An 11,643-nucleotide genomic window follows, 5' to 3' on the forward strand; every position below is an offset into this window, starting at 1 on the left:
AGTTTGGTTTGTATGAATGGCTAGTAATGCCTTTTGGGCTCACTAATGCACCAAGCACCTTTATGAGGCTTATGCATCATGTCTTAAGGGATTTCATAAGTATATTTGTAGTTGTTTATTTTGATGATATTTTAGTGTACAGTAGGAGCCTAGATGATCACTTAGGACATCTCAGGCAAGTTCTTTCAGTCCTTAGGAAAAACACCCTCTATGAAAATATAGAGAATTGTACCCTTTGTGTAGATAATATAGTTTTCTTAGGGTTTGTAGTTTGTAGAAATGGGGTCCAAGTGGACCCTGAGAAAATCAACGCCATCCAAGAATGGCCCACCCCAAAAAGTGTAGGAGATATTAGGAGCTTCCATGGGTTAACAAGCTTCTATAGAAGGTTCGTTCCTAATTTCTCTACAATTGCCTCACCTCTCAATGAGCTGGTGAAGAAGAATGAGGCATTTACTTGGGGTGAAAGACAAGAGCAAGCCTTTGCTTTACTCAAAGAAAAGCTTACTAAGGCACCTGTTCTAGCTCTTCCTGACTTTTCTAAAACTTTTGAGCTAGAATGTGATGCCTCTAGAGTGAGAATTGGAGCTGTATTGTTACATGGTTGGCACCCTATTGCTTATTTTAGTGAAAAACTTCATGGTGCCACCCTCAACTACACTACCTATGATAAAGAGTTTTATGCCTTAATAAGAGCCCTCCAAACTTGGGAAAATTAACTTGTTTCCAAGGAATTTGTCATTCATAGTGATCATGAATCAACTTAAGTACATTAGAGGGCAAAACAAGTTAAACAAAAGGCAAGCAAAATAGGTAGAGTACCTAGAGCAATTTCCATATGTTATCAAATACAAAAAGGGAAAAACAAATGTGGTAGTTGATGCCCTCTCTAGGAGACACACATTGTTTTGCTCCCTAGAAGCTCATATTTTAGGATTTGATAACATTAGGGACTTGTATGCTTTAGATGAACATTTCTCTCCCATTTATGAGAGTTGTGGGCAAAAGGCCCAAGATGGATTCTATTTGGCAGAGGGGTATTTGTTCAGAGAGGGAAAGCTTTGCATACCCCAAGGATCCATCAGGAAATTACTTGTGAAAGAGAGCCATGAGGGTGGGCTCATGGGCCACTTTGGGATAGACAAGACCCTTGTCTTACGCAAAAAAAAAAAGTTTTATTGGCCCCATATAAAGAAAGATGTCCATAAGCATTGCACTAGGTGTGTGGCTTGTTTACAAGCCAAGTCTAGGGTGATGCCTCATGGGCTATACAGACCCTTAGCCACTTCTAGAAAACCTTATAAGCTAAGCTTCTTTTATTTACCACATGTCATCCACAAACTGATAGGCAAACAGAGGTAGTGAATAGGTCTTTATCCACCCTTTTAAGGGCTCTTATGAAAGGCAACCATAAATCTTGGGATGAGTATCTTCCTCAAGTAGAATTTTCCTACAACAGGGGGGTTCATAGAACCACCAAGCAATCCCCTTTTGAGATTGTCTATGGGTTCAATCCCCTGACACCCTTAGACCTTATTCCCCTCCCACTTGACACTTCACTTATACATAAAGAAGGGGAATCTAGGTCAGAGTTTGTAAAGAAGTTGCATGAGAGGGTTAAGAACCAAATAGAGAACCAAACAAAGGTCTATTCAACTAAAGGCAATAGAGGAAGAAAGGAGCTAGTTCTTAATGAGGGGGGACTGGGTTTGGCTCCATCTTAGGAAGGATAGATTCCCTACTAAAAGGAAATCCAAGCTTAGCTCTAGAGGGGATAGACCTTTTCAGGTCTCGGAGAGGATCAATAACAATGCCTATAGGTTGGACCTCATAGAAGAGTATGGAGTTAGCACTACTTTTAACATTTCTGATTTAATTCCTTTTGCAGGTGGAGTTGATATTGAGGAGGAGAAACCAATATATTTGAGGTCAAATCCTCTTCAAGGGGGAGGGGATGATGCAATCCTTCCTAGCAAGCGACCAACCACCAGAGCCATGAGCAAGAGGCTCCAAGAGGATTGGGCTAAAGCTGCTAAAGAAGGCTCTAGGATTTTCATGAACCTCAGGATAGATTTCTGAGCCCATGGACCAAGGTTGGGCCCACTTATCTTTGTACATATTGGACTAGGATTACATTATTTTGGGGCCTTGTATTTAGGGCTCTATAATGTAGGTAGGATACTCTAGAAATGTAGGATTTTTCAGCCCTTGTATTTTAGGGCACCTATACTAGTTTTTGTATTAGGGGTAATTTTTTAATTTCACATGCATTTAAGTGAATATTTGATGTGTGTGTTGGGAAATAAATTTAATTGAATTGGGAGAAGCCCAATACAATTAAATTTTAGAGGGGGAGGTGAGCATTTGCTTGCTACACCCTATTGCCACATCATATAGTCACACTTTGTGCATGTTCTTCATGTTTTACATGCCTCATGACACCTAAGCACATTTAGTGGAGAATCTTGGACTTTATCTTAGATTAGTGGGCTGAACCATAACTAAAATTCACTAATCATACTTAGTGAAAATTTGGCTCCAAAATTTTGTTCCACAAATTCAATTTCAAATTCAAGTGAAATTTGAATAGAAATTCAAATTTTCCACCAATTTTGTGTGACACTTAGGCTATAAATAGAGGCCATGTGTGTGCATTTTTTCAACTTTGATCATTTGAGAATTACACTTCAAAGTTCAAACCTCTTTTGAGGCACAAAATTTCGTGCTCCTTCTCTCCCTCTCTCTCCACTCATCTTCTCCTACCTTCAAGCTCTTATCCATGACTTCCTATGATGATGAGTTTCTTCTTGATTCATCTTCTCCTTGAAGTGGTGTCTCCAATCATTTTTCTTCCTTCTTCATTCCGTTGCCATTAAACTTCAAGAAGCAAAGGACTTCATTAATGAAAAAGATCCAAGGCCTACAAGCTCCACATGGAGCTACATCAAGGAAAGACCCATAAACATGAGCCTTAAGGTCTTGCGTGGAAATATAGTGTTAGGTTGACTTATGTGGTTACTCATGGATCATTGGTGAAAATTTTTCCAGTGTTTAGCCTCCTCAATTACACGACAATTGGTATCAAAGTCAATGGTTTATCTTAGTGATCGATGGGATGAGTAAAATGGAGTTGGCAATGGATTCATAGACATAAGGATCCCTTGTATCGAAAGTCTTTTATGAAAAGTGAGTCCATGTACAGAGGCTAGGCATTAGGTCTCGTAGGTGTTGCGACAATGGGAGGTAATAGAGAATGTTGATGGCAATGGCTAAAGGAGTTGAAGCCGCCACAATTAATTTCTAAGGGCCACCACTTAATACTCATGGATTGAAAATTGCTTCTGCTCAAGGAGAAGGCTACAATGTGGAAGAGATACACAATTAAGGGGTAGATTTGAAATACAAGCGTGAGGTGAAGTCCCACATTGGTTAGAAATGAAAAAGTTCAACACCATATAAGTGAATAAAAAAAGACCTATGAACCCAAGCCTTAAGGTTTTAGGTTAAAATGTGATGTTAGGTTCACTTATGTGATTGCTCATGATTCATTGGTGAAAATCATCTCCTTGGTATTTATCCCCTCGATTACAAAATAAAAACTTCTTTCGCCCGTGCAAAAGTTTTGTTTGGTTCGTTAAATGCACTTGTTTTAAAATCAATGGTCAGTATTTTCTTTCTTTTTTATTTTACTTTTCTCTTTTTTATCTTTATTTCCTAATTTATCCCTGGTCCCTTTCTCTCTTCTCCCAGCTTCCTATCCTTCATCGTCTCTCTCTCCATCACCTCCCTTTGTCTCTTTACCACTGCCACAAATGGCATTCCACCACAGTCAAAGCCATTTCTTCCCCAAGCCTTAGAAAGGTGTTATTCACTTATTCCACAACAAGTTCATGTCTTGCAAAGAGTAACTTTATGTCCATATATACGAAGATTGTATAAAGATGTTGGAAAACACAACATTCAAACTCTATTTTTTCGTAAGATTTCAATGCAAAAACAAAGCACAAAAGAATAAATATAAATTTATGAAAAATAATGTTCAAATTTGAGAATCTAGTACAAAAATCAACAAACAAAATCCAAAATGTGAACCACCGGGAAACCCCATTCACCAACCAGATCCAAGCATGATTGAAACCATATCACCATTGTGAACCAAAACAAAACTCACCCTGAACCTAGTAAATCCCATTGCGAATCGTGAAAGAGACCACAAATCACCGCTAATGGCCTCGTTAAAACGTTGAAACTTCTGTCGATTGCATCGTACATTGCAACCACTAAAGCCAAAAATGAAGTGTTATCCAAGATCGTTCTCCTTCATAGCGACAATGCTTCCTTCTTGTGATGCGGATGTAAAGGAGGTGTGTAACATCGACCATCAGAACAGAGGAGTCTACTCATATATCTATTTCAATTGAAGCCCAATATTGGGAAAAGAGATATACAATTGGGCTTCTTTAGATCTATGATAAGGCTTCCTTCATATTTGCGAGATGATGGCTAGAGAAAGATGTTAGGTGGTCAACCACCGGGGAAGAAGGTGGAGATGAAGTGGTCGGGTCTCTGAGGGAAGAGTGATCAACTTAGAAGGAGCTCAGAACAAAATTGGGAAAAGGGAGAAAAGAAAGAAACAAGAAAAAGTAGAAAGGAAATAATTTTGATTTGTAGATCTCAAGTTAAAAAAATCTAATTATGTAAAATAACTTTCGTACCGTGCAAAAAATATTTTACTTTTACATAATAGAATCCGTCTTTACTGATATCTTGAACTCAAATTGTATATTCGTCTCATGAAGAGACAATATGTGACCTTACCCTTAACTCTTTGTAATTGGTTGAAGTCTGAAGAGATCTTATGTGAAAGAATACTTAGTGAGTTTGCTTAAAAATGTAAGTGTAAAACTATTTTAGTTATCTTATTCCCCCCTTCATTTAGTTACATTCGTTTATCTCTCTCCCTAGCTAACCAGTTCAGCAATTCCTTTCTAAGGTTGACGAGTACTTTGAGCCTCGTGGTAAAAGGAAATACAAAAAAGAAATAAATATAGATGTGTTTTACGAGCATTGATGCCAGATACGGATAAACATAAATAACATCTCATTTTTAGATTTTGTTAGAGCATGAACACTACTTTTTTATTTGAGGCGTCAGTCGAGGACGGTAGTGTTGAAAAGTTAATTCTCACTGCGTGTCCAATTTATATTTTATTGTTTTGGGTATTTGAGCTAATACTTTCATATGCAAAAACACTAAAGGGAAATTAATATCATAAAAAAATAAACTTTGAAAATTTAAAAAGAAATCCACCTAAAATATAATATAAAATATTAAAAAATAACGTCTCATATTTTTTTGTTAAATTACTTATTTTTCTCTTAATTTATTTATTTATTTGTTGATAAATTAATTTTATTAATTTGTTTATGAGGTTGAATATTTGATCCTTATTTTTAAAAGTTTAAATTAGGTGTTTATTTTTTAAATTTAATTTAATTTAGTCCTATTTTTTAAAATCATGAAACTAGCAAAAGGGAAATAGACCAAATTAAACTCAAACTTTAAAAAGTAAAAGATCAAATTTAACGTTTTAAAAACAAAGAGATCAAATTCAACCTACTAAATAAATTAGAGAAGAAGGGTTATAACACAGTCATCTATTTCCAACCCACTATGATAAATTTATTAAATTTTAAAATAATTACCTTAAAATATTTTAAAAATTTGTGAATAAATCACAATGTAAAATTGTTTTTCACTTTGTGTAGGCATTAATTAAACTCAATAAATTAAGGGTCCACTTGATTTATTTGGTCCATTACTTATTTATACAGAATGTACAACACAAAATACCACATTGGGATTTCTTGTGCTTTGCATTTTCAATTTGGATAAATGATCACTTTGGTCCCTATATGTATAAATTGGAGATAATTTAATTTTTGGAAGAATGGAAATTTTAATTTAATTACTGAATGTAAAAAATGTGACAAATTGATTTGTGAACTTTGTAGTTTAATGTCTAATTTGGTCGTTAAACATTATACCTTAATGACAAAATGATCCCATAAAAACTTAAGAGTACACAAGATGTAATTTTCTCAGTTTAGGCACAAAGACTAAATCATTTTTTTCATTCTTTTAGAGATTAAATTGTCACCTAAATTTAGGACTGAAATAATCATATATCCTTCCCAATTTCATTGCAATAGTCCGCCACAATGACAAAGTTTGTTACTTCAACAGAAACCATCTTTGAAATTGAAACAGTGGTTGCCTGATTTTGATGTACGTGGGAAAGTTCACTACATTATTTTGTACTGCATGTATTTGTTTTTGATATAGGAATTTCATAAGAAATTTTCAATGACAACTTCTCGTACTTGACTTAGTGAATTACCTCAATTTATTTTTATTTTGTTTAATTTCATCCCCGGTTCAATTTGATCCTTGGTTTTTAAACCAACTTAATTTGGTTCCTCAATTTTTAAAAAAGTGATACAATTTAGTTATTTCTGTCCAATCATAAATTCTACCGGTGTTAGGTCAATTTGAACAAAAAATATAAATTATATATTTTAAAAATTAAGAGATTAAAATAAACCATTTATTAATAATGAGACAAAATTAAACAAAATAAATATACAGTGATATATATCAAATAAATCATTTAGCCTGCATATACTTAGCATATATAAAATATACCCGCGGCTCCAATGTGCTTTGTTTTGGACAATTGCCGTGTCATGCTGTTCTTAGATGTGCACATCAAAGGAGGAGGAAGTCATGAAACAACACAAAGGCATAAATAAATCACTAGGATTATGAAGTAGGTTAAAGATAAAGTACAACGACATCAATCATAAGGAAAAGTTAGAGGAACAACAAATATCACAAATTTACAAAGTTAATAACAAAATGCTAAATTAATAAACAACTATCATATGATTCTGGACAAAAGAAAAAAAGGGGTAGGCCGACTCATTTTGAATGAGAAACTAAATAAACTTGCCGGCTGATCCATGCATGGACCAAAGTAGTGTAGTGTTAACTCTGTATTCTTTCTTTCACATGCTTCCAAACATAAGAAAACAGTTCTGCATTTTCTGCCACTCCTATAAATATATAGAAACTTAGGATACAAAAACCAAGTAACCAAGTTGTGATTGTGAACAAGATGAAGAAACTTTCTCTGCATGCTTGTTTTCTCAATTTGAGCCTCTTGGTTCTTCTTCCCTATAGCAAAGCCAGCCAGGCTGACAAACTTGAAGAGTTGATTCTATCTAGGAGTTCACAGAAGCCTCCAGTGACCCTTTCTTGGGCAGAGGAAGATGCATTGAAAACTCATTCTTCTGCTTATGTTGCATCCCAAGAGGGGCAAAAGCAAGCTGACAAGATTGCGGCATTGCCTGGCCAACCCTATGGGGTGAATTTTGACCAATATTCCGGCTATGTCACTGTTGATCCAAAGGCTGGAAGAGCACTTTTCTATTATTTTGTGGAATCTCCATACAACCCTTCAACTAAACCTTTAGTTTTGTGGCTAAATGGAGGTAAAAGGATAACTCAAAATGCTTCATGCTGATAACTTCTATTCGTGTGTGTTTTCTCTGTCTTTTTTTTTTTTTTTTTACATATATCTGATAATTTTCAACAAAAAATAAGAGGGGGATAAATTGTTTACTTTTAGGATAACTTCAACAGGGTTGAGAAAAGAAAAGTAGAGAATAGTTAATGAAAATGATTTTTTTTATTATATTAAAAATATAAAATAATATAATTCTTACTTTATAGTTTATACTAATAGAAGAATTTAATATTCCCTAAAAGAAAAGAGCATTTAATAGTGTTTTTTTTTACCGGTGCCATCATTGTGCTAGTTAGTAAGGTGCTAATTTTTATTTAATTGATGATATTTCTTCACCTTTCACAGTAACAAAATAAAAATATCAGTTGATATTTGTCCCCTGTGAATATAACTAACATTGTGAAACTTAATTAAATGATTTTATCAGCATCATCATAATCTGAACTTTGAAGAGTGTCATCTCTATGTAGACTAGAACATTATCAGTCATATCACGTAGGATTGCCACTCGATTCAAAGATTCTGACAACATAGTGTTTGAAATTCACAGGACCTGGTTGTTCCTCATTGGGGTATGGTGCCTTTGAGGAATTGGGACCTTTCAGAATAAACTCCGATGGCAAAACACTATATCGCAACAAATATGCTTGGAATGAAGGTGAGACATTAATCAAAATAACTATTTTTCTAGATTCCAACCTTTTTGATGCACTTGTGAAACATGAAAAAATTAACATACAATTGTGCATTCATTATGCAGTGGCAAATGTGCTGTTCTTGGAATCCCCTGCTGGGGTGGGCTTTTCCTACTCAAACACTACTTCTGACTATGATCATTCAGGAGATAAGCCTACTGCAAAAGATGCATATGTTTTCCTGATCAATTGGTTAGAGAGGTTTCCAGAGTACAAAACCCGCAATTTTTACATAACTGGAGAAAGCTATGCCGGACATTATGTGCCTCAGCTTGCATACACTATTTTGGTGAACAATAAATTCAGTCAACAAAATATTAACCTCAAAGGCATTGCTGTATGTTCAAAGACTACTGCTGCAAATAATGCTTATGTGATATCATTCCACTTACCATCTCATCTTTCTAACTTATTGATTTTTGTACTGAAAATTTCAGATAGGGAACGCTTGGATTGATGATGTTACAGGTACAAAGGGGATAGTTGATTACTTATGGACTCATGCTTTGAACTCGGATCAAACACATGAGTTGATTGAGAAGTACTGCGATTACAGTTCTGAAAACATTTCGCAAATATGTTCCAATGCAACAAGAAGGGCATTAACTGAAAAAGGAAACATAGACTTTTATAACATCTATGCTCCACTGTGTCATGACTCTTCTCTCAAAAATGAATCATCATCTGGTTCTGTAAGTAAAACTCCTATATCCTGATGTGCATTATTGTTGCATAAAGGGAAAAATAATTCAAAATTTAACAAAGATATGAAGTTCACATGCCCTGTTCTGCCATTTTACCCTCTTTCCCTTCTTCATCTCTTTCTATTTTCATTTTTGTGTTATAACTCTGCTTACATCTTATTTTTTGGATCAAACTGGTGTAACATATTAGAAGCAATCTCAAATTCTCATTAGATACTTACTATGTAAAAAACTAACAAAGTAAGTAGGAAACAGAAACAGTGCAATTCCATGGAAATTAGCAAGATCTCCTTACCAAAAAAGTTAATTAATTTCAACTAGTATGATAAAAGTGTTTTAAGGATCCAAGATTTTCCAACTTTAGTTATGCATTTTCCAAGTAATTTTTCATGCCCTCCGACACTTAATTTCAGGTATATGATTTTGACCCGTGTTCTGATTACTACGGGGAAGCCTATCTAAATAGGCCAGAGGTCCAACTAGCTCTTCATGCAAAACCCACAAACTGGTCCCATTGCAGGTAATCTACAATAACTTGGATAATCATAAAACATTTCAAAGTACAAACCAATTTGGTTTAAAAGAATGTTTCTTATTTTTCTTTTTCTGTAAATACAAAAATATCACCATATTTTAAGTGTTTCCTATTTTTAAATAATTATATAAATAAAGAAACAAAATCTTATTTCCACCGTTTCCTATATAACTATTTAAAAATTGCAAATAAAGTAAAAACAAAATGGTACATTTTTGTAATTATTTATCAAAACAAGAAATGAAAATAAAATTCATCTTAGATCAAATGCTACTGTATGCTAATTGCTAACCAAGCATATAACATATTCTGAAAAATTTACAGTGATTTAATAGACTGGAACGACAGCCCAACTACCATCCTACCTGTCATCAAGTATCTCACCGACAGTAACATTGTATTGTGGATATACAGGTAAATCCAATTTAACTAAAGTATTATTAAACAATGCCACAAGAACCATGAAAATGATATAGTTTTACACATCATACAAAAAAATATACCTTTGAATAGCTATCATTTTTTTTTCCTGAATGAGCCTGTAGGAAGTCTTACCTATTCTGAGTTCCTTGGATATCATTGCCATCACAGACCTCCACTATCTACCCATACCCATTTTTTTGAATTCAATTAATTCTTTCATTCTTGTAGAATACTGAGGTTTCAACTTTGTTTTATGAATTCAAAGTACTAAATTTAGATGATGTGTTCTCCTACAGTGGTGATACGGATGCAAGGGTGCCAGTTACATCTTCCAGATATGCAATCAACACCCTCAAGCTACCTATCCAGGTTCCTTGGCGTCCATGGTATTCTGGAAATGAGGTACTGAAATTAATCTTAAAAAATTTATGTAGTAGATAATTTCACTCCTTTTAACATTGCCTTTCATTCACAAAGAATAGCTAAAATGATTTTTAACCTTTTCCAGTTACAATAAAACAGTTGTGTACTGATACAAGCCATAAATCCAAGCATGCCACTATCCAGTTAGAACCTGAAGTGGTTGAAAAAATAGTATTCATTCATACTGAAGAACGGTTTGGTTTTTCAGCGTTACCAAACAAGCAAAAAAAAAAAAAAAACTATCATGATAAATGTGTTTGTGCTAACTATTACATATAATTTAAACATCAAAAGCAAGATCTCAGAAAATGAGCCACATCAACTGCATTTGTCCATAATTTTCCACAATATCAAGGATTGCAACGAAACTGTGACCATGACCACAATTTAAAACCTTAATCAAAAGTCCAACTGTGGCATCAAATTTATGGTCTGATACTGACTTGTGTTCTCTTGAAAATCAGTTAATAATTTTTTTAATGATTTTTAAACATGACCAACTTCTAATAATCACACAGGTTGGAGGATATGTGGTGAAATACAAAGGAGTGACATTTGTTACAGTAAGAGGAGCAGGACATCTGGTTCCTAGCTGGCAACCAGCACGGGCTTTGACCTTGATCTTCTCATTCCTCTACGGAAGCCTGCCTCCTGCTTCACCATGGAAGGGTTACTAAGCATGATCCATGAGCTCAACTTTTACAATTCACACACTTAAGATGCCCTTTGTGCAAACTCTGTTAGATTATAATGAAATTTTCAGTTTAGAATAAATGTTTTGTTATGCATCAGTTGATAGACATGCCATGTAACTTTGTTGTGTACATGGCATAAATGCTCTCGCTTGTTATGTTAGTGTTCCATGTTTGCTTTTTGATGTATCAGTTTATCAAACGGCTCCCTCTTTGGCTATATGATTGGAAACTAGAAATTACAAAGATTTTCACTTTCAGTTTATACATGATGGTGTTACTATGACTAACCGAAATGTTAGAATATGCAAAATTTTTGCAGCATTAACACTAACAGAACTTGGGAAGTATTTGAACTACAATAAATTTAAGTATAAAGCAAAGATTTCTTGTGAAAGATTGACAACGCCTATGAAGGTTTCTTTTGAAATCACTTCACCAAAATCAAATACATTCAGTAGCATCAAAATCAGGCAACCACTGTTTCAAAGCTACTTTCTGTTGAACTAACGTTGTAGCTGACTGTTGCAATGAAATTGAAAGTGCAAGTATATGAAATCTCAATGTGTTACTGGCTACATT

General features: G+C 34.4%; 1 protein-coding gene across 1 annotated transcript; it reads left to right on the plus strand.

Annotated features, from left to right (window-relative positions):
- The first annotated feature begins 7,168 nt into the window (after positions 1-7,168).
- LOC100779407 (serine carboxypeptidase 1) lies at positions 7,169-11,303 on the plus strand. Its single transcript, XM_006593834.4, has 8 exons — positions 7,169-7,554; positions 8,140-8,247; positions 8,350-8,621; positions 8,722-8,976; positions 9,402-9,508; positions 9,848-9,937; positions 10,243-10,348; positions 10,888-11,303. Exons 1-8 carry the CDS (start codon positions 7,179-7,181, stop codon positions 11,044-11,046), a joined length of 1,473 nt encoding a protein of 490 aa, XP_006593897.1. The 5' UTR covers positions 7,169-7,178; the 3' UTR covers positions 11,047-11,303.
- Positions 11,304-11,643: the final 340 nt, after the last annotated feature.

The sequence above is a fragment of the Glycine max genome, chromosome 13, assembly GCF_000004515.6.
Source record: "Glycine max cultivar Williams 82 chromosome 13, Glycine_max_v4.0, whole genome shotgun sequence".
Taxonomy (NCBI): Eukaryota; Viridiplantae; Streptophyta; class Magnoliopsida; order Fabales; family Fabaceae; genus Glycine; species Glycine max.

Bases quoted from the DNA above. Each gene is read 5' to 3' on its own strand.
- LOC100779407 (XM_006593834.4), top strand. From the start codon at position 7,179: ATGAAGAAACTTTCTCTGCATGCTTGTTTTCTCAATTTGAGCCTCTTG. The intron at 8,977-9,401 runs GTAAGTAAAACT...ACTTAATTTCAG, and splicing joins ATGAATCATCATCTGGTTCT to GTATATGATTTTGACCCGTG. The intron at 10,349-10,887 runs GTACTGAAATTA...ATAATCACACAG, and splicing joins CATGGTATTCTGGAAATGAG to GTTGGAGGATATGTGGTGAA.